Genomic DNA, 23710 nt, shown 5'->3' with positions numbered 1-23710 from the left:
TTTCAATATTAAAAATGATCATACCAGTTGAAATTGTTTGGCTTAAATTTAGAGAATATAAAATAATGTCTCTTATAAAAAAATACCAGTTTGCAGGAGGCACAGTCAATTTCCAAAAATACTCTGTCACTGAGCTTTGAAAAGTAGTTTTTCTCCCAGAACATCCAGTGCAAGAGCATATCAGTATTTGACACTGTGAGAAAACCTATGCACTATGATTACCAGAGTCATCATGAAATTAACTATTTACACTTATGAAATTGAAGAAACTGCCATACCAAGCCATGTGGGTACTGTTACTAGGATTTGGTACAATTGTCAGCCAACTTTGAATTGAACACTTACCATTTAAATTTGGTGTAGGTTTACCAGAACACAATTCCCAATAAAGTTGATTTTCATTATACCTCTCACAATATCATCGACTTCTATATACCGTAACAACTTTTTTGAGTAATAAAACTTCCATTAGAAAATCTACAATCTATAAAATCGTATGGTCACTTATAATTGTGATTATTTCCATAAACATATAATGCTACTGAGCAATATCATCAATGGAATCATTGCCTCCAAAATCATGCATCTCCATTTTAAAAGTGTGATTTTCACAGGAGTATAAAAAACACATTCATGAAAAGAAAATCTCCTAAATCTTTGCCCATTGGGTCAATCTACAAAGCTTCGGGTACATTTGAGTAATTACCACGTATATAGCTTTTTGGGAGAAAGAATCCTTTTTATGAGTTACTGCTATTTCTTAAAGATAAAATGGCCATTTCCCAACTTTCTTTGTACTAACTACACTCAAGTGGAAAATTCTCACGTTCCAAATGGCTGGTATGTTTGCATTTACGCAGCAGTGCCTTTGCCACCAGGGCATTCTTTCGTTACTGTAGGCAATTCAGTTTTACTAAATAGAAATATTCTAAAAAAAAAGGTTTTACAGTAAAATTTGACAAAAACTTGCCTTTTTTATAAATCTTTATTAACAGTTGATATGCAGATGTAGCTGGCAAGAAATGTTTACTGTTTTGAATTGCTGGTTTCATTTAATTGTGTCCGTAGATTTGTTGTTTCGATGAAGATGATGTTTTTGCATAGATTGTTAGTCCGCCGCCACTTGAAGAGCCAGATCTTAGTCCTCCTCTAGCCGGAGCAGCATTTAATGCACTTTCAAGACTGAATTCAACCTGGTCTCCTCCATCAGAGATTCCATAAGATCCACTGCCTTTTCCACCAGAACCACCAGCGCTGGCGCCTCCGCTTACCACAGCTGCAAATGGAGGAAAATAGAATATTAGGAATTGTATTAGAACAAGGGAGGATGTGTGTTTTCAAGACAGAACAATTAGATCTACCATCATTTGCAAACACATAACAATTAGACAGGGACTACTTACAGATTGTGCAGGTACTGGGATCTCGTCCGTCCATCCTGTAGGATGAAGTACAAGCAAATTAGAAACGGAAAAGAGGTGCACTAGTGAGTACAGGTGCTTCAGAAGCATGAGTTGATGGTTCCTTCTCAGAAAGGCAAGCTATTAAGGGGAGCCAAGAGCTTACATTTGTAAGATGGTACTATGAGCCGGGCTAGAGAAGGTCATTCAAGAAAGCAACTTGAGGTGGGGTACCAAAAAGTCATGGTTCTGGAGGACCCTGTACATCTAAATACTGAAAGAAGCAGAGGACATATAGCTAAAGACGGATGGTAGACACTTTTTGAATGGCAGGCCCCTATATAATATGAACTTGTGAATTAATCCCAGGAATCTGAACACGAGCAACATCCACCCTCCTTTACACCTTCACAATCTGAACTGGTGCCAGGCTCCAAATATCCAGCCAGCGCAGCTTCTGCCCTCCATTAACCAGGCCAACTGGAGGCCTCCAGGGCTCTTTGAAAGAGAGACATCCCTACCTCCCACAACTCACCCCCAAAAACCAATCACTGAAGGTCCCTAGGGGTCCTAATTATGAGGCCTCATCCTGCCAGAATATACGGAGGTACCAAAACATTCTAACTAGTGTGGGCACCTCCCTTATGCCTTGTCAAATCTGGCCTAGAGAAGGCTTCAACCATTCATAGTTGCTGAAAATCCCCAGCAGATATTGAACTTTGAAGCATACTGTCCCTGTGGAAGGTATGCATACAAAACCCATCGCTGAAGAAATAGTTCTTTATTATGTACGGCAGAGTGCAACCTTCTTGCCACAAAATGTACAATAATCTCCTGTTGGAGCTGCTCAACAATGTAGTACACTGACCTGCTCTCCTCCCCTTCCAACAGGGTCCTGTAGGTGGCGATCTCCATGTCTAGGGCCAGCTTGATGCCCATCAGCTCCTGGTAGTCACGCAGTTGAAGGGCCAAATCCTGCTTGGCTTTCTGCAGGGCTGCCTCTAGCTCGTTGAGTTTTGACCTGGCATCCTGCAGGGCATGCTCTCCCCGATCCTCAACTTCTTCTGCTGTTGTCTGCAAGTTGGCACACTGTGAAAGGATAACACAAAATTGTGTAAGCTTTCGTAATGCACAGGTTCACATGCCTAAAATGTAAATCATCATTTAATTTTTACAGAGATGGGTATGCATGTCGTATGGTCCAGTAAACACACTGATAGACAATCCAACGTTAATGAAATTCACAAAAGTATATTGAATCAGCTGGTTTGCATGTTGGCTTCACGCCATCGCCCTGCCCCGGTAGAGGAAGAAACAGGCATCTCCCTATCCAACAAAGGTCTAGCGTACCATGCTATGATACACATTGTAACTCTAAAAATAATTGTTTTCATACAGCAAATGGATTTTAATCTAAAAAGTAATTTGCGCTGTAAAATGTGACTCATTCCACAACAGTGATAGAGGCCATTTTGCAATACAATGTTGTTACACAGGGGATGATAGTACTGCTCTGAAAAGCACGAGTGGCAGCCATGACTTTTCACTGAGACATGAAGCAGCGTACTCTTAAGCGCTTCCCAGACTGGGCCATCGGCCCCATCATCGGGGAGCCATGGAGCCAGGCAATTGCCCAAGGTTTGCAGCTTCTGGCTACCTTTCTTCGGTGGGGATGAAGTGATCGGCAGAGATGGTTAAGTGATGTGTTTGCCACTTTAAGGGCCTTGGGTCTAGGAGGCGGTGGATCTTCATTGCACTTCATGCAGCGGTGTTCAGGGACAGATTGGCTGCCACACCCCTACTTCACTAGACATCTCTGCGAGCTGTGAGGTTCAGGGAACAAATATAGGCTTGGTGTGCAGGATTTAACTTTTTTAGAATCCATCAAATAGCATGTTAAAGGTTATTTATTGGGTTAAATACTCATATTATACTTTGTAGTATAACTTCAGGTCTCTATTTTAGGGCTATTATGAATAGTTGCGTTTATCAACTATGTTTCTTTGAAATGCTGTTCTTACCAGACAGATGGGTCATTCTTATTACGTGCCATATTCGTCCATTACCCTCAGTCATCATCATATGGTATTATTTCCATTTCACAGTGGGGTGCATTTTGTGAAGCTGTGGTTTTAATGCAAGCACAATCTTGACATTTTAGCTCGTCCCCACAGGTGTCCGTTTTCGGTTACTTCGCAGTTGCTCAGTTCTTAGTAAAGTGCTTCATAACAGCACATTTCGTTTTCAAATGTTTGGCACATGCAGTTGCTTTGACATGGAGCAAGAGCATCTTGATCGGGATCAGCAATAATGGTTTGACCTCATGTAATTCTAAAATGAATCAGAAGCCATCTCCCAATGATTCGAGGAAACTTGTTCCTCAATAAATGGAGACATGAAGTATTTACTTTCACAGCTTCCCAATACTGGCCCAGACTGGAGGTTGGGGGTGGGGTGCAGACCTTCTTAAATATATTTACCATTCCACATGTGTTCATGCCCGTTTTTCCAGTTTTAGCCATGCAGGTCACTTAATAGTATAGATAGTATTCCTTATTTGGATGTGATATCCCACTTACTGTTACTGCAGTGCATATTACTCACAACACTTATCATAGATCCCTCAATTTCATCCGTCATCGGGTGGGCAGGCAAGTGTTGCGCTTCGAGGATCGAGAAATTTCCTTGCTCCCCTTCCATGTTTGCCTCTCGATTACCAGCTTTTGCCTATACAGGACCAATTTTGGATGTGGTACTTCTGTCGGTTGGCATGGCACATCCAGATTACCTGACTGATTTACCGGCAGTGACATTAAAAAAAATGTATCTGGCAAAGAATCCTTCATAGGATCGTGTGGTGGAGAATTATAGTAGCACACTTGCAATGTACTAAAAACTGCCCTTGTGCGAAAACGTCTGACATTAGGTCCAGGTTTTGTTCTCTCCCTCCTTGACCAACATTTGTTTGATCTGCTACCAATGATTACACACGCACCTGTACTACCACAACCATACACCTTCCCCCTCAAACGCCTTGCACCTTTCCAGCTGTCTGTAATTTCTTCCTTACTCCTCTTCTCTTATCCTCTCATCTTCCTTCTTCCTCCCACTCACCACAGTCTGGTTGACCCTTGGCGGGTGCACAAATAGACCACGATCAAGACAAGCCTGAGCATCGTCAGACCACTATGGTAGTATTAAAGCTATTACCATAACATAACATTTCCCTTCATTTGAATAAACATGGCCCAGGCAGGCAGAAGATATATATATATATATATATATATATACACCTCTTCCAAAAAAGAGATGTTCATATTAGGATGCTTGAAGGCTGCAGCGAGGAGGGAGCACATTCTGCAAAGATGTTCCGTGTCTCACCTGTTTCTTCACGTTTTCAATCTCTGCTCGCAGCCTCTGGATTTGCCTGTTCAGTTCGGAGATTTCACTTTTGGTGGTCTTTGCACCATCGCCGTACTGGAGTGCAGCAGACTGCAGCTGTTGGTACTGATTGGGGCAAATACATTTGGAATCAAGATGTGTGTTAAACATGTGACACATTTCACTGTGGATAACGAGAAAAGAGTACACGTGTGTTGGCTTGGATTTCACTTTGAAGGTCAATAGTTGGCCAAGGAATGCCTGAGTCTACAAAAAGATTCTTGTTTCTTCATCCAACAGAAACAGAGTTTGAGTACTTTTGCTAAGTATAGTCTGCAATGAAATCGACCACCGAGCTTGGTGTTGATTACAAAGGTAGTGAAGCATGTGGCCCTTTAAGAACGATGCTGTGGCAGCATTCACTTTGTAGGCCATTGATAGGGCTTTGCCTATGGGAATGTCAGAGATGAAGAGCAGTAGTAACCATTGTAATTGCTGGCAAAGAGGAAGCAAATATTACAAATAAAACTACCAAGTAGACTTTTATTGCGATTAACCTCGACAATGAGGTCATCCAGCTAAAATCATAATATCAATTGGACAGCACTGTGGGGATTGTTTCACACTGGGGGGGGGGATTGAGAGGAAAAACCTGTGCCTCCTAAACAATGGACAACAAAGGTAGGGCATGTTAATGCACACTATCAGCATTACAGCTTATGTCTATAGAAGCATAGCCCTGTGGATGCCCTACATATCATCATATACAGAGGTAGGGCATGCAGTAACATGTTAATGCACACTATCAGCATTACAGCTTATGTCTATAGAAGCATAGCCCTGCGGATGCCCTACATATCATCATATACAGAGGTAGGGCATGCAGTAACATGTTAATGCACACTATCAGCATTACAGCTTATGTCTATAGAAGCATAGCCCTGTGGATGCCCTACATATCATCATATACAGAGGTAGGGCATGCAGTAACATGTTAATGCACACTATCAGCATTATAACTTATGTCTATGGAAACATAGCCCTGTGGCTGCTCTACATAGCTCTTTCCCACGGGCTTGTACAGAAAGCACTCAAGTGTTGTACCACACTCTGCTTAATTTTAAGAGAGATAAGTATATCCAAATTGGACCTCAAAACAAACATAACAAAAATGACCTGTCAGCCTCAAAGGTCCGGGAGAGGAACCCAAAAAGAAAAAGCTCTAAAAGGAAATACTTAACTGGAGGGTCTTTGTAATTGTCTGCATGAATTGGTGCATGGCATAAGCTCTGTAGATTGTAAATGAGGAGTAGTTCTGTGCTTCCCTTCTCTGTCTCTCTGCAGACTACTTTATTCTGCTTGATACTCTGAGAGTGGGGTCGTTTGCATTATACGCTGCAGAAGCATCATTCTGTTCCTATTACACTATCACGAGTAGATTGGGAGGCACCTTGTCACTTTAATAACAACTTCTTAGAGGCTTATCCCGTGATCTGCCCGGTCCTCTGCTATATTTAATGTCTACACCAAGCACCTTAGTGATCAACTAGAGAGTCTTGGATTGCTCTTTCAGTGACATCTTACAGCTGTGTAAAGATCAAATAGTGGACATATTTGATGAGACACTAAACTCTGGAAAAAGTGAGGGAGTGTTCTTTAGCTCACAGCAAGAAATACAAAATATGGCGTTGCTATCAAATTCCAGCCTCTAGAGCAGCTTGTCCGGAGATCAGGCACAAGGTAAAATACTTCAGGGGGGTCATCGATCCCAGAATGCCTCTGGAACACCATTGTATGCAGATTATTGGCATAGGTATGTCCTTGTGAGCTGTTCATGTGTATAGGACAGTTCTTTAGCCCATACTATTTGACTTTTTGATTTTTTTTAATACACTTTCATTAAGCAAGATTTTGCTTTTGTACCCGGTGTACAGCCACGTTTGCTGGCATCTGCTGGACTACATGCACATTTATGATGACCTTTTGTAGTGTGAAGTGCTATAAACAATGGCAGTAATATATGCCTCAAATTGACACTACTTTGCTTTGAAAAACGAAGCACGTTCACTCGGGATCACAATGCAAAAGACCAGTGTGGGGATTACTCTGTGCCATGTATAAAGATCACTAGGGAAAAATAATGTAGTGGGTATCAGTTTGGTTCTATGTGGTGACATAGACAGACATGTACTACAGTTATAAACATTTCACGCTACGGGGATATACTTTTCTACTCTCAGGTTATTTGTTTGAAGTACTTCAGGTAAAAAAGAATGGTGGGTAACAATGACTTCCGCCATGTGCATAGAAATATGTCTATTGCACAATGTTTACTTGCAAATTAGGCAGAGTTCAACAGATATTTTCTTCTGCAGATGTAATGCTCATTTGTGTATTTACAGAATTAATGGCAACACACCTCCTTGTGTATTACTGAAACCACTGCACGCCGTGGTTCACATCCTAGACAAAGTGCCCTTGTGTATCACTGCTTATGCAAGAGTAAATGGATGACCTTTTCTGGGACAAGAAGCTCAGCATAAAGGTGGTGGTGGCGCCATGCAGCTCAGTGGTTGGAGTTTGCTTACAGGTACATAGTCACAGAGATCTGTTGAGTTACTCCAGTCTTGACTAGCCAAACTGTAAAGCAGCCATAGGCCCCAGCTTCCCCCAAGCAATGGCTTTTTTTCTACTGTTGAGTACTACTTCTACTCCCCAGCCTTCCTCTTGTGTTGGAAGTTGACTTTATTGCTTGGGGTAGCTCTCCCAGAATAATGCCTTGCTGCCAAACAAAAGGGATGTGGGCTGCGGGTTTCTCTGCATATTTCATGGTTGACAAGAAACCCTGTACACGGTAGTTACTAAACATTGAGTTGGACGGAGCGTGGGTGCTTATGGAAGGTGTTATGTGACACCGGTCACACCGGTTTCTGTCTGCTCCCGATCTGGGCTTTAGGGTTTAATAGACTAGACACGCCCTTCAAACTGAACAACACCGAGAGTTGCTCAAAGTCTACAAAACTCTTCTAGGCAAGGGTTCTACAAGCCTCACTAGGTGACTGAATCTTCTCCTACATGTTGCCAAAGATGGGAGGCTCTAGAGCTTGTAAACTCACAGAGGCTGCACTCATTCCACATAATGGCCTTTGTTTATTTTATATTGTAATGTATGTTGCTGTTTAGTATTTAGGTGTGCTAGTGTTCTTTACAATCATACTGGATGTTTTAGGAGTTCGATGTCCCATAGTGTGAATTGCATAATCTTCTTTGTAACTACTGTTAAACCATTTTTGATTAATCAAAATTGTTAAAATATGTAACGTGTGACACCCTGTGGCGTGTGCTAAGGTTTATAAAACAAAACATCAAACTTAGAATGTTGGTCCTTCGTGGTAGCAAAGAGCTCGAACACGGAGCAGCAGTAGCAGTCCAACCACCACACTGCAGTACAAGGGAATGCCATGAAGGCTGCGTAATTGTTCTGCCTCATCACGTACCTTTTGAGCGTATCCAGCCTCGGCTTCCTGTTGGCTTTTGAGAGCGATGGCCTCATACTGTGATTTTACGTCAGCGATGAGACTCTTAAGATCCAGGTTTCGGTTGTTGTCCATCGACAGGATAACCGCAGTGTCTGTGGCATTTCCCTGTACCTCAGCAAGTTCCTGAAGAACAAAATACATTTTATTGATCGCTGAGGTTTGGGTCAGATTCCTACGTCACCACTTATCATGTCATCGCTACTACCCATTTTCCACTGCATTCTCAAACGTTCTACTTGCCGATGCTAGAGGCAACTGGTTCACCTGCGGATACGAGCAACTCTGCCTTTAGTTTTGACCTATCTTGTGTCAGGTGTGAACTACTTGTGACAATGGACCAGATAGGAAGGATGTCTTCCTCACCGTTTCATAGAGAGCTCTCAAGAAGTTGATCTCGTCAGTAAGTGCATCCATCCTTGCCTCCAGCTCGACTTTGTTCATGTAGGCAGCATCAACGTCCTACAACATGGGGAAACATGTAAATATATTAGTACTGTTCAAAATACAAAATGCACGTTCTGCATATTTCAATCTTACAAAATATACCAGGAATCCATGGCCAGTGGTGTTACCCTGGTAGCCTTCCCCCAAGAGGGAAATTATCTAAGACTAGTCAAGACATGCTCTGCAGAAGTATCCCCCCACCCTCCTCCTGTGTATGGACCTGCCAGTAACTATGTCATCTTCAAAACAGCTACTTCTCTTTCCACAGACACTAGATTTCCATCTATCACCTTTACTTCTGGTCTCACTGGCCCTCATTACGACCCAGGCGGATTATTTCCGCCATCGACGGACTTTCCGGCCATGGTGTAAAGTCCGTTTACGCCATGGCGGATGGTGGACTTACCGCCCCATTCCGAGGTCGGCGGGGCGGTAAGTCCCCATTGACCCATTTACCCTTCCCCATTCACATTTCGGCCCCATAGGGTATAATGGGAGTGGGGAAGGAGTTAATTACGCCACCGTAAATTACGGTGGCGTAATTAACACCAAGGTCCCATAGCGCCATGGATTTTTACGCCCGCAAAAAGCGGGCGGAAAAATGACCATGGCGCTATGGGAACTCGTAGTTGGCGGTAAGGGGTCGGCGCAGCTAACGCTGGCGCAAACCCCTTACCGCCAGGGTCCTAATGAGGCCCACTGTCTCCCTGGACTGACTCAATGCCCCTTGCCTTGTCTGGGGGTAGAGCAGAGCTATAGGAGGAAAGTATCAGTGGACCTAGCCCTCTCACCTCTCGCAGAGTTCGATAACTCAGCCGGGATCTATTTTGCCTTGTGTCCGTCGAAATTAATTAATTAAGTACCTATGGAATTGGGCAATTAGGATTGTGCTTACCTAAAGCGATTAGAAGTCCACTCCAGGACATGAAGAGCTGTATAAAGAAGGGTTCCAAAGGGCCACACCTACTGTGACACTGCTGTTGCATAGGTTGTTCCCGTCTGTTTCAGACAGTTATCTAATGTTTCAGTCTGTTCTCTTATTGGAATTGTTTTATAAATTCCCCAATGTAGATACTACGGGGGTTGTGAAAATGGGAATCAGATACTGTGAATGTCATCTTCTCTAGCCTTCCAAGTGTTCTTACCAGTAAAACCCTGATCCAGAAGTTTAAAATACGTTTCCATTTCCATTCTGTCACACATTTGGAAAAGAATGGACTATAACGTCTCACCTTTCTTTGCATTGTTTTGCATGTTTCCTTAAATGTCAATAGGGGAGTAGGTGTGGTTTAGTGCCTTATTTGTGAACGGTGGAACATATATGTGTACTTGAGTTCTAATCCGTGCTCCCCTCTTGACCAAAATATGATCTGCGGCAAAATACTTACTAGGCCTAACATCCTTTAACTGGCACCATTTGGGAGTACTTATTTACCAGCTAGCTGCCAATATGTATCCCCATTTCAGAAACATTTGTCAATTAAAGTGCTTCACAATTTGGACCTACAGCAATTCTCTGGGATCACGATTTGCTAGAGTGATGAACCATGTCTCCGTTAAGCTGTTCACTACACTGGCTCTGAAGGCATACACCACATCAGCTTGGAACTTCATTTCCCCAGAGGTGCCACATGTTATTTCTGTGTGCTTGGGTCATTGAAGCGACTCACGCCCCTGCAGGAGTTCAGAGCTCCATCGCCAGAGCTTGCGGGTATAGTGGCTGTCATTCGGCAAATGGCAGACAATGAATCAGATACTTTGTAGGTAGGCTGCCTCATTCCGATTTACAAAGACGTTCATTGATTTCAGGGGTTAAGCTTATGGAAATAGATCATGGCACAATACACTTCTGGCATTTCTAAAACAAGTGTGGGTTGTGATTTGGGCATCTTGTGACTTGTATTTCCTTATTCTGTTGTAGCTTCATAACAAACCTTCTTGAGGACCACAAAATCGTTCTCTGCAGCCGTGCGCCTGTTGATTTCATCTTCATACCTGTTTGGGTTAAGAGAGGTTTTTGTTAAATTAGTAAAGGAAATTATTACTGGCTTTCCTAGCAGCTGGCAAATCAGGTGTGGCTAATGCTCCTTGCAACATCCATGATCACTAGCAGCTGTCATGTAGGAAAATGAATTTACTCCCAACCACACATGGCTCTCAGAATCGCTTAGTGAGATGTACCTACAATTTAGTCTGCCCCCTAGGCCACAAGTGCAGTAAGCAGGTCTGGGATATATGCCCCACTTTTCCCTTTTCCATGGTGCTGAGAAATGCAGCATTCGCCCGTTCCCGCTCCTGTGTAGGACGCTGTTGGTATCAATGTGCTGGATTTTGCATGCAGCACAGAAGATAAGGCAACGCTGGAATCCAACGACCATCACAGTTTAAGATTGACAATGTATTGATACTGCATTTCTTCTACTTATTTGGGAAATGCTTGCCTTTGTTGATTGGTCACGGCCTGCAGAATGGCAACACAGTTGTGATTTTGCCTACCAAAAGTGTCTTTTGAAATGGTATATTGCATAACTGTATCCCCTCTTTAGCCCTCATCCTGAGTGTGGCTGTAATAGTAACAATGGCCGGTATGTGGAAATCCTGCACATTTTCCCACTGCCAGATTTTGGGGCCCGGGGGCATTACTATGTGATATATTCAATTTGATTACTGCATGTGGTAAATACCCCCACATTAGACGATCAACTATCTCATAAACATTTCTTCCAATGTCTGCCCTAAAGTTTTGTTGACGTGTTTTCCTGTAGTGAAAGTAGCGAAAGTAAGTGGAAGCACTTCCCTTAAATGCAGGAAGTAAACTTTCTGAATGAGGACAACCAAAGGGGATTAAAATGTGTGCATCTCTGGGGTACACCCTTGTCGCCCCTATTCAAATGTAATACACAAAATATTCAGAATGTACTCTTTTCTGCATTTGAAGAATGTGCGCAGTACCAATATTATCTGCTAATCAATTTACATCCTCAAATTGAGGATGGATTATTTTATTTTTTTATGTTTTCAAAAATTATGAATGCAGTGTTATTCCAGTAAATCCTCATCCAACCTGGTGGAGGTTTCATACTGGGGTGGATTCCTGGCAGCGCCACACGTGGTAACAGCAATTACTGCAGGTGGTAGTTCAGTAACAAATCTGCCTACTCACAATGAGAGCTTTTCTGTTTTTGAAAGTACATGTGTTGCACTGGGTCTCCCAGGGTTCCACAGTGGAAATCAGGTTTGTAATGTGAATACTAGGGCTGTCTGTGAAAGCCTGAGTTCTAGCACTCTGTTTGGGTTCTTGACCATGGTGATGTTGGCACATCAAAAGGCCTTAAGCAGCCATGCAGGATGTTTGTGGGCACTTTCTGATCCATGGGGTAAACCTCACAATTCAATATCCTCGTTACGCTGCCATCCAATACACCAATATCCCCGTAGCAGATTTTTCAGCTCCTCTGAATTCTATTTTGATATTTTTGCTGGGAATTGGCAACTTCACAACTTCTCAGGTGCTTGAACCTGGATCCTGAGTGATGCACTTAGTCATCGTCTGAGGTGTAGGCCCTTATATATTCTCTATTGAACATGAAAATGTCTCTGTTTTTGGGCTCCATAACCTTCCACCGGAAGACAATGTATCCCAAAGACGTTAGGGAGCTGGTAACTTCCATGGAAGATTCTGGTGGTACTGGTGCAGCTGAGTGGAAGGTGAAGGGCATGGGGCTCGTGGACATCTCTGCCGATGTGTTGGTATGGCTCGTTGCTTTAGGGGGCTAACCAATATGGCTCATCATTACATAGAGAAGCACACATCCAAGCATTGCTAGAACATCCGGTGGAATGCCTTTCATGTCCACAGCAACTGCAGGAGTTTGTACATTTATAGAAGTCATTACAGGCTTCCAGTCTGTACGTTTACCGTATTATGAAGTTTTAGAGTTATAGATGAACATTCAAAAAAATGCCTTAGATGTTATGAAAACCCCTCATTTTCCTGCCACGATAAGACAACGTCACAGAATTTAATATTGGTGCAATCCGACACTCCACCAATTCCAAACTCCACTGACAAGTGTCCTTACACCTACTGACAGGCTCTCCTTTGGAGTGACAGCATTTGCTTTGTATCCAAAGAGTGATGGAACAACATTGATACATGTTTTTCAGTGAAATCATTTTTAAATGTGAATTTGATACGTACTTGTTCTTAAAATCTTCCACCTGGTCTTTTGTCTTCCTCAGATCACCATCCAAACGGCCATGGTCATTGTTCAGGCCATCCAGCTGCCTCCTCATACTTGAGATGTAAGCCTCAAACAGGGGATCAATGTTACTCTTGCTGGTGGACCCTGTTTTTCCACCCTGCTGCTGCAGCAGGTCCCATTTTGTCTCCAGCACCTTGTTCTGCTGCTCGAGGAATCTGACCTGAAAAAAGAATTAGAAAATAGAACTGATGCACCAAGAAGTGTCTTATCCCTGACCTGTCACGCCACTGTCCAGGAGCCCTGTTGCCCTCTTAGACGTTTGGCAGTACATGGGAAATTGGGGAATGGTCTTTCAGTCATTCAAATCAGGCCTTTTCATTTCCGCCACGGCATGTTCTCATAACTACCTCCATTCGGGCAAGTTTCCGCATCGAACCTTTATTAGCATTCCATATCTGCTGACTCGACATCACAGAACTATTAGCCAAAGCCACACATTAAAGTTGAGAAAATCTCTGAACTCTCAGACTGCATGGATAGCATATCTAAGAACTGCAACCATTAGATTGCCCCGGGGAGCGGGGAGGGGGTGGGGGGGCATTGCAGTTATGTCACACAAGGATGTAGGAGCTAAACCTCTCAGCAAAGATAAAGAAACGAAAACTGCCAAACCAAGGATGGAGATACTAATAAGGCACTAAGGATGCTGGAACTAAAATGGCCACATTGAGGATAGAAACACTAAAACTGTCACATCAAACAGCCAGGAACTACAACACACAATGGGGACAAAGGAGAGAACAATGTTGCACCGAGGATAGGCCCACTAAATCTTTCACACCACGGATTCAGTGACTGAACCTTGAACCAGGGTACAGGAACTAAAAATCACAGTAAGGATTCGGGAACTAAACCTAGCACACCAATGACACAGTAACTACAACTTACAGTAAAGAGACCGGGAATGAAAGTCACACTAAGGATACACAAACGAAAACTGCCAGACCAAGGTTACACTACCTAAATCTCACAACGAGGATAATAGGACTAACACTGTCTCTCCAACAACACAGTAACGAAAGCTTAGAGTAAGGAAAACGAAGTTCAAGCCACACACAAACTAAACCTGCCATGCCAAGGATACAGAAACCAAGGGCCTGGTTTACAAACATGTTTTACCATGGGAAAGTCCCGCTGAAAACATTTTAATAAATGAGGTCCTAAATCTCACATTAAGGATGAAAGTATTAAAGCTGCCACACCAAGAATATGGGAAATAACTCCCACTAAGCATACAGGGACTACAAATCACACACAGGAAACAGGAACTGAAACCTGCACAGATGGTCCATAAAGTACATACACATCAAGGATGTGTGTGCTAAACTGCGCATGCTGAGTACAGAAACAAACAGTCACACATAGGTTTGGTGAGCATAAACACACACATAGGTTACAAAATCTAATTTATGCATCAAAGATAGAGTGTCGGATTCCCCCATCTGTCACTCCACTGATGGGGAATGTCCATACTGCCACCTCAGTGATATTGTATAGCGAAACTGCCCCATCAAATATACAATGGGAAGATCTAAGAACTGCCACAAATATTTCTGCAAGCCTGCCACTATAATTAAACCCACGCGAACCAGAACAAGCAGCACTACGTTCCGAAATGACAGGACAATTCAGCATCATTTCACAACTGGAACAAGGACTGCATCACTGCACATCATTGCAGAGGCTATCAAATAGGACTGCATCACTGCACATCATTGCAGAGGCTATCAAATAGGACTGCATCACTGTACATCATTGCAGAGGCTATCGAATAGGACTGCATCACTGCACATCATTGCAGAGGCTATCAAATAGGACTGCATCACTGCACATCATTGCAGAGGCTATCAAATAGGAATGCATTACTGGACTGCAGCACCGAACAGCCACAAATGGCTGCATGTAACACCCCCAAACCTCCAAAATCAATGAGCGCATCAGGCAGCAACCATAGCATTTACTGTGACACAGCGGAACTTCCCATTGCGGAATGCTACACATAACACCCACAGTTAGTATCATCACAACGATCACTTCAGCACTGCAACATAGCTCATAAACGAGTTCAACACAGCAGCAAATTGCAACACCGCAGAGAGCAGCATCTCATAATTGCCACACACATTTTGCACTTAGGGGATGCCAACAATGCAAATGGAACATGACACTGTCATGTTTCTAAGTGTATAGTTCTTTATCGTGCACTTTTCTTGGTGTCCACTAAACTCTCTCTTTCCCTATTGCAGGGGTCAGCAACCAGTATCTCTCTAGATGTCTTGGACCATGACTCCCATGATCCTTCCCTTCTGACAATTCTAGATTGGGCTGATGGGAGTTGTAATCCAAAACATTCGGAGAGTCAAAGGTTGCAGACACCTGCTTATTGGGGTAACATGAATCAAATGTCAGGGCATGATAGACTGCTCATAAATGTCATGTCACTCTTGACTGTGCCTTCTTTTTAAATATATATAATTAGAGGAGAGCCACAGACTAACATGTTTAGTCCAGAGGTCTCAATGTTCCCTTCTGGTCCTGGTTTTGATTGCAATTCTGGGATTTGTAGTTTTCCTTCATTTCAAATGGAAAAGACAAAACTACAAGTCCCAGAATCCAAAGCGAAAAAAACAAGGCTGGATTGCCACGGGAAACTTGAGAGCACTGGGCGTCCTTAAACGGGTCTTCACCTGAACTCATTCAATTAAATACATTTCATTATATTAGAAAAACACCTCCCAGCCTATAACTAAACACGCAAGCATTAGATTATCTAAAATACATACGTCTTTTAGGCAGCAGTTGCTATCAATAAAACAAGCGTGAACGCATTTGCAATGGGATTTCCCAGTATGTAATAAAATGGCGTGACGTAGAACCAGGTCACGTGCCTCACCTTGTCGATGAAGGCAGCGAATTTGTTGTTGAGTGTCTTGATCTGCTCGCGCTCTTCTTTCTTCACATCCGAGACAGTGTGGTCAAAATCCGGGGTATAGGGTACAAGGAGCTGTGGGTTCACGGTGACTTGAGTGATCCCAGCGGACTGGGCCCCATCAAATCCGGCTTGGGATATTCTACCGCCCCCTGCACCTCCGAATGCCCCACCGCCTAGGCTGCCCCCAGAGAAGTTAAAGGCTCCCGACCTCTGCCCACTTCGTTGAATATTTCCGACAGAGGCCATCTGTCTAGATTCCCCCCCGAAGCCATAAAGACTCCTGCTGCTGTTTTTCGGGGTGCTGGCCGAAATGCTCTGCTGCAAGCTCATTAAGCGCCCCCCGCCCTGCGACCCCGAGCTAAATCTCTGGCTCTGGCCTCCGCCATAACCGGAGCGCAAGGAGAATTGACTCATGGTGCTGGCTGGGGTGGGAGAGTAGGTGCAAGGGGGAGGAATGCCGTGTGCGGTGCAGGAGTGGAGTTCAGCGTGAAGGCGACTGGACTCCTCTGACCAGGAGAGCCGCGGTTTCACCTTTTATCTGTTTGGGGAGCCGCGTTGGGTTTCCTGAGAATTCGCCACTCTAAACAAGCCGTGCATGGGGGCACGGGGCTGCTCAAAGAGCCTGCAGGCAAACTCATCTCGCAGATCCTCCGACACGCCCCCAAGAGGTAGTGTAAAATGCGAACTGTGTTATGCTACGCACTAGGGCTGTAATTACTTGAAAATGTGGCCCGGAACCAGTCTTACAACGCTTGGGGAAACTGGTTTTATGGCGGCTCACGTGCTTCGCTTTTGGACAAAGCATGCAGCACTAGAAACACAAATGGCTTTCAGCAGACCGCATACCTTGAATGGGGTGTAACGCCCCGCGGACAGATATGTGGTGGCACCTGCCAAACTACAACCAAAGTCACTCACATACCAGATCTATGCATTGACACCTTTAAACAGGGTGTATTGTATTGTCCGAGTGCTGAAAGTAAAGCCACACTGCAAAGCGTATACATTCAGAAATAAAAAACGAGTGCATTTAACGGTTGTTTTATGTCTTGTCTGTATACTGTAAAACTGATGAAAAAGTCCCAAAAATGTGTACATTCAAAAACCCATCAAATGTGCGTGTTTGAGTTCATTGAGATACTTGCGAACACAGGTGGGATTCAAAAGCAGACACCGAAAGATAATCGGAGAATAGAGATGCGTTTCAGGTTTTGTGCACCGCCCATCACTTACGACTGTTTTTTGATCCAGCCATCGTGTACATTGGCAGGAATAGGGAGAGCAGGTAGGGGCGTTCAAGGGAGCTTTATGCGGAAAAGCTGTACTCATTATGCAGAGTAGTCAAGCCATCAAATGAAAAATGTTACATGTAAGCATGCCGAAAATGATACAAGGCCTGATTCACAGACAGTGGCGCAATCCCATAGGAAAACGCTTTGTGAATCAGACCCACAGTCCTTTAGAAAAAGTCATGACTACTAAAAAAAAATCCCCCTTTTCAGGATTCTGCAACTCTAACGCAAATGATAAAAATAACATTATTTTACCATACTTGATTGCAAAAATGTACCATACTTGATTCTGTGCAGCGGCATGAGGAACTTCGCGCAGCTTTTTCTGTTCGATTCGCGCTAGGTTCGCTCGGCGGTATGAGGGTCTTCGCACACAGTGCTTTCTGATTCATACGAGGTTAGCACAGCAGCACGAGGCTCTTCCTGCCGCTCCTTTAGATTTGTGCTAGGCTCGTGCAGCAGCAGCATGAACAAAGTCACGCGTCTTGTTTCGGGTTGCGAGATGGCACGAGAAACTTTGTGCCACTCTTTCCGACATGCAGGGGTGGCAGAACAGTGGATTTTGGTGAAAATGGATTGAAATCTTTCAGATTTCGCCCAGCCATAGTGTATTCTAGGAGGAATGAGTTTCTGCCTGTCAGACATTTGTGAAGGTTGTCATTATTGAGGGGCATTTGAGGAGCTTTGTCTGTTTCTTAACACTAGGAACAGAAGGACATCTGAAAGCCAGGACTGTGCACGTGCCCTGGCAGGGTTGCCTGTACCTTTCCCTCAACTTCTGCTTCATTGTGCTGTAGAGTGTTACCTGATTTGTGTTTCATTCAGGATGGGGAAAGCAGAGCAGTAGTCATGGATCTTTTTACTAGGCGTAAGGATTTGTATACATGTCAGGTTGGTTTGTAATTTGGTTTGTGCGCTTTTTGGTTGTCTCTGTCAAGCAAAGTAGAGTGTTGTTTTGGATCTCCTCCTTTGCCCTGTCCCCATCCGTCCATACCTATGGGAGTACCCTTCTGCAGTGATGATACTATAGCTTTCAGCACAGCAGAGGGCATTTTCCCTTTAAATACGCCTGGACAGTCAGGGCAACAGGCACACGAGTGTGGCTTTGCTTCCCCCGTCATGCTCCTTCCCTTGGTGTGGTATGTTAGTAGATGTGTAAAGTGCAGCTCATTGCCTCGGAGGAGAAGGCATCGAGGTGCTAACAAGCTCAGTTCGTTTTTCCACATCGGATGAGTTGGGTGGCTGATTCACAGTGCTCTTTTTTTCACTTACCTGCAGTATGTTTTTGTTTACCTTTATCGTTTTTTTCCCTTGCTCTCTTCCCCGGTCACCGGAATTTCTCAGGCAAAGCAGGGACGTCATTTCACCAAAATGCCAGGGGTAGCGGAAGTGACATCACCTGACCCTTGACCTCAGATGACATCACAGGAAGTGTTGTCATTTGACCACACCCCCAAGTGACATCACGGAAAGCAATGGACCCATCCTTTCACACCTTGACAAAACAGGAAGTGGCATCACATAGCATTGTTTCTAAGTACATTATGAAAAATGTGGTTACTATATCACTGGATCCTCATTCACACTGTTTAGAGTGTTTAGGCCCAGATCTTTGGTCGGATGCCTGTTCGCTTTGTGAGTCATTCTCCGCCAGATCATTACAGCAGCACATTTTCAGGCAAGAAGAGGTTTTCATAGGTATTCACTGGATAATCTGGGTTTTGTTGCATCGAAAAGGAAGGTAAGTGAATTCCTTTCTTTTCTCCAAGGATTCCATCTTGGGAGTTGATTGAACAGAGAGGGCCCATAATGATTCTACTGTCCTACTCGGTCGACCCTGAGGACTCTGTGGTGGCTCAAATGGGTGTACACAGTAAGAGACCTTGGGGTCTGTGACCAGGCATTGGCCTTAAGTTGCTACAGCGCCCTCTGGTCCTCGTACCAGGGATTCTGTTGCCAAGGGCATTCCTCCTTGCACTGGGACATGTCTTGAGGACCCTGCTGAAACAGATATTGGTCACTGACCCTTGAGGTTCAAAAGAGAGCTATTGTGGAGGTCAGCTCTACTTGAGGGTTTTGGTAGTGCGAATATCCACTACAACAGTGACCCTTTCCACCTTGAAGGAAACACATGTGGGAATGGCACACATAACTACTTTGGTCACTGTGTCTGGATCTGATCCAGGTCACGCAGTCATGGATGATGGTTTTGCCGATGCCTCCCACTGGAGCCTAGGATTTGGAGACTCTGAGATTTTTTTGCCTTCACAGCAACGGATTGCTTGGGTTCCCACTGTTCTTACCGAGACTGTAGTGGTCACCCAGTGTGGGGGGCTACTCAGGGCCCCATTTGGCAGCATCCTCAGGTTTATGGGCCCTAGATTACCAGGTGATCCCACATCATCTTCAGTCTGCGGACATGTCTGCACCAATGAGGACTCCTTTTTTGCTGGTTCCAGAATATAATTCTGTTCACATCCTGTGCAGCAATACTTTAGAGGCCCGATGAAAGAGCTGTTGGTTCCTCTTGGGGGAACTCTGCAAGCCCATGATTCTGCTCATGACTCCCTCATCAGGCTCCACCACATGTGCCGGCATCTCCTTTAGCAACTCAAGTCCTGCCTCCTCCTCCTCAAGTACTCTCTGCTCCTCTACCACCTCTGTATCAGACAACCCCATTGTCTATGGATCCTTCCCCACTGCCACCCCATTACCCGGAAGCTCACCCTTGTGGACACCTTCTTGCGGGGAGACCAAGACCAAATGCAGGTGGATGGTCCTCATGCAGAGCCAATGTCCATAAAGACCTTCCACTATTGTATATCGGACAAAATGGAATACTTGGGTTTTCGTGCTAGTTTTGTTGGTTAAGGCGTCATACAGGTCAGACGGGATCTGTGAGGCCACAAAACTGTGGCAGGACATGGCCTTTGTCCTTCTTGTGGCTATTGGGCCTTCCCTAATGAGAAGTTGTACTTAATGTCTCATCCTCAGGACCACGGTAGCAGTGGCTACCTTCTTTGGTAAGAGTGCTAGTTTCACATCTCCTTCATCTCAAACCCATTTAGGACATGATGATGAGAAAGCAAGTCACAAAGTGTATCAGTATTCAGTACTCCATCTTTGTTAGGCTAACGTGGAATTAGTCATGGCCACGGCCAACCTCAAGTTTTGGCGCCACCAGTGAGACTATGACACTCTTTTTTTACCTGCAGAGTTGCAGGCAAGACTTTGTTCAGGCTTGGTTAAGGCCAGGTGTGCTGCACAGGACATGGTGGGGACGATTTACCATTACTTGGACATGGCAGCTAGGACTATGGCCATAATTATCTATTTGAGGAGGAAGACCTAGTAACAGCCCACACAATTCCAACAGGAACTACAATATCGCAACCTTCACCTTTCATATGACTGAGAAGAGTTATTCCTGATACTGATGACAATCTTAATAAGAACAAACATTTGCAAAGCCGACAGTTTTGTCTTTTATGCAGGCATCAAATATGCATTTTCCGGGCATTGTCATGATGGTGTTTTCTGACCATAAAACAGCAAAAGCTGGCAAATGGTGTTAGCACCTGGGTATTTTATAACATTGCCTGCCTAATGCCCATATAAGAGCAAAAACAATTGGCATTGCCAATGCTCGTTATTATCAGTCAGTGCAAGGAACAGATACACATATGTATTATAAGTCAAGAGACTGAAGGCAAAATTGGTTGTGACATTTTACTTCACCAAGAGCTGGTCTGTAATTGCGAATAACGTCATTTCTATATACAGGACTGCATAGAAATAACACAGGCTTCCCCTTACAAGCACAGATCTAGCTTAAAGAGAGCCTGGGGTATTGATGTTTTGGATGGGGAGGGGCAGGTAGTGGTTGAAAATTAACGTAGGGACTAGCATGGCCATAAGTGGTCAATCAGTGGATAAATATCCAAATAATACCCACAGCATGTCCCGCCATATTCCATCTCTCTCCTAGATTCAAGTCTCATGCCAATATTTTCAACCTATAGGCAGCGCTTAAAGCATCACTTAATTGCCACTTCCAATTTCAGACCTCTAAGGTTTGAGATGGCTATGTGTTAGAAGGCCATCCTGTCCAGTTTTTCCCCTTCTGAACTGGGATTTATAGTTTTTTATTTCCGATTTGGAATTTAAGAAAACTACAGGTCCCAGAATTCCAAACAAAGCAGAACTTGATGGCCTTCTCACAGCAAACCTATGGCCACAGGAAACTTAAGAGCTCTGTGATTCTGGTTTACCTACCACTATAAGAAAGTTAGTTCGGACTGAAATATGAGTGGCCTCAAACCTACTTCAACAAAGCATTGTTACTTGCTTCTGACTGCAAACCAATGGTTAGGTTGATATATTGTGATTTGCCCCTAGCCATTTTCTCCTCCAACCACCTACTCCAGTAAAGAGAAACAAATGAATGTGTCATTCAATTCGTTGGCCACTCCCCCGTCCCAATGCTACAGAAATGGCAGGTGCACTTCACTGGTGGTCTTTGACTCATCCCCACCACCGTAACGCAGATGAGATAGACAGTACTCTCGGAGGCAGCCCAACCGACCCTACTCCTCAGGGGTACTGAACACTGTTATACGTAGGTGCATTAAACACAAAGCACATAGGCATCCATCACAAAGATACATGAACAATAGGTCAAATTCCACTTAGACATCCAATAGGTTAGAAATCACATACTCTCTTTACGTTGAAACACAAGACGCACAAGAACACACATAATGCTTGCTTGTGTAGAACGCAACTAAAATGAACAGCCATGTAAACCAAGATGGACGACGCAGCCAACTGTGTGCCAATGACAGATGGTGGAGAAGCTTTGAGGTTGCGGAGGGACGTGGCTTGCCGAGTTAGCAGAAACCCCAAGTGGAACATCCCAGACACTAACGAGTACAGGTTTGCCAAGGCAACACAGGAAATAAAGGTCTGAATGAGCACCGAAAATGTACAGCTGATACAGGTTCCCAGACGGGAGATGCAAGTTCTCTCAGATTAATAAAAGAAACAAGTAATATTGGAAGGTCATATTTCCACCAACTCAAACCAAATATTGAGAAGTAGTTCAAACAAGTCTCTAGAGGCCAAGGAAGGTAGCAACAACCGTAGTAAAAAGGGATAAAATTCTCATAAATGTTCAGCAGAATTTTCCAAAATGCGGTCTCCACACACGTGACCCACAGTTGGAGGTTAATGTCTATTCATTAGAATCAGACACAGACAGAGACCTTCGTTCCAATCCAGTTTTCGAACAAACGATACAAGGCAGAGCAAAGTCGAAAGCTAAATGTCCTGGCTGGTGGCCTAGAGAATCAGAAATGATAACCTTATTGGGACAAGTAGCACATTGTTACAGTTCTCAACACCTTCTATTGTGCTCATGTGCTGGTAACCTTCCAGAAGTGCCATGGCTGAGAAAGCCACCACTGACGAATCACTATCTCCCATCTACGTTACCCTACACAGTGTTGCATCGGCCGACTGCATATTGTAGAGATTACATATTTTCACATGTAACAACTCAGACGGTGCTCTCAGGCAGAGTTAGTAGATAGTGCCTGACCAATAAACATACTAACCCCTACACAATGTATTCGTAGTTGATTCACTTAACCAACCCCTTTCCACACTAGGTTTTTGTGAAATGAAACGTCAATTGTGTGTCATAACCCTTTATAAGGTATTGTTAAGCCTGGAGTTCCTTGAGAGCCGCAGAGATTTGCCTAATACTCCTGCTGTACCTGTTTTATATGGATTTTGTAAAATAAAATAGGATTTTGTAAAATATTTAGTCTCTTCCGCTTTGTGGGCATGGGATTTCCCCTGAACTGTCCTCTTGCTTATCCACAGAGGTCTTCCTCCCCATCCTTGACACAAGTCTATAAAACAGAGCAAAATGAAAATAAAAAGAGTTGCTGTAAATATTCCAGATAAGGCTATGGGAAACGCAAGGATATGAAACATGACCACTCAAAAAACGGTCACTGAGAAAGGTGTGTGTAGGCTTAGACAAACTAGAAATGGAGTGTACAACACGCAGACAACACATTTGCATTAAACTATGAAATATTCAAGGACATGGAAGCATTTACCTTTTGAAAGCTGCCATTGTGCAAATGTGCCGGTCAGCACAGTAAATGGTTAATGATGAATCAGTCTCTTTCAAAGATCAATGTGGCTTTTCCAACCCATCATCCCCAAAACGTTTGGACTGATAATTACCAAAGATATTCAGGTAACAAAGGTTGGGCATAACTAAGAAATGCTGATATTTCACTGAATAGAGCTTATTTATTGAGAAAGAAATTGATGTCCACTTCATAAATGGTTAGATGTAGCGAATACATTCACTCAATAAAATGTAATTACGGTGTGCAATGGGCACCATTGGGTTAAAGCTGGTCATTGACAATCACAAATC

At 43.8% G+C, this 23710-nt stretch overlaps 1 protein-coding gene across 1 annotated transcript; it reads right to left on the bottom strand.

Annotated features, from left to right (window-relative positions):
- Positions 1 to 966: 966 nt before the first annotated feature.
- Positions 967 to 16652, bottom strand: LOC138582381 (keratin, type II cytoskeletal cochleal-like). The gene is made up of 9 exons (XM_069653646.1): positions 15923 to 16652; positions 12966 to 13189; positions 10699 to 10759; positions 8684 to 8779; positions 8279 to 8443; positions 4782 to 4907; positions 2269 to 2489; positions 1404 to 1438; positions 967 to 1276 (listed from the first exon to the last, which is right to left on the bottom strand). Exons 1-9 carry the CDS (start codon positions 16373 to 16375, stop codon positions 1053 to 1055), a joined length of 1605 nt encoding a protein of 534 aa, XP_069509747.1. The 5' UTR covers positions 16376 to 16652; the 3' UTR covers positions 967 to 1052.
- Positions 16653 to 23710: the final 7058 nt, after the last annotated feature.

The sequence above is a fragment of the Ambystoma mexicanum genome, chromosome 3q (genome assembly GCF_040938575.1).
Source record: "Ambystoma mexicanum isolate Mex_15411 chromosome 3q, UKY_AmexF1_1, whole genome shotgun sequence".
NCBI classification, from domain to species: domain Eukaryota; kingdom Metazoa; phylum Chordata; class Amphibia; order Caudata; family Ambystomatidae; genus Ambystoma; species Ambystoma mexicanum.
Note: the sequence above shows the minus strand (reverse complement) of the source record. Positions and strands in the feature narration are given on the sequence as shown.

Bases quoted from the DNA above. Each gene is read 5' to 3' on its own strand.
- LOC138582381 (XM_069653646.1), bottom strand. From the start codon at position 16,375: ATGAGTCAATTCTCCTTGCGCTCCGGTTATGGCGGAGGCCAGAGCCAG. The intron at 8,780-10,698 runs GTTTGTTATGAA...CCCATGTTGTAG, and splicing joins ATTTTGTGGTCCTCAAGAAG to GACGTTGATGCTGCCTACAT. The intron at 4,908-8,278 runs GTACGTGATGAG...TGCCCCAATCAG, and splicing joins AGGCTGGATACGCTCAAAAG to TACCAACAGCTGCAGTCTGC.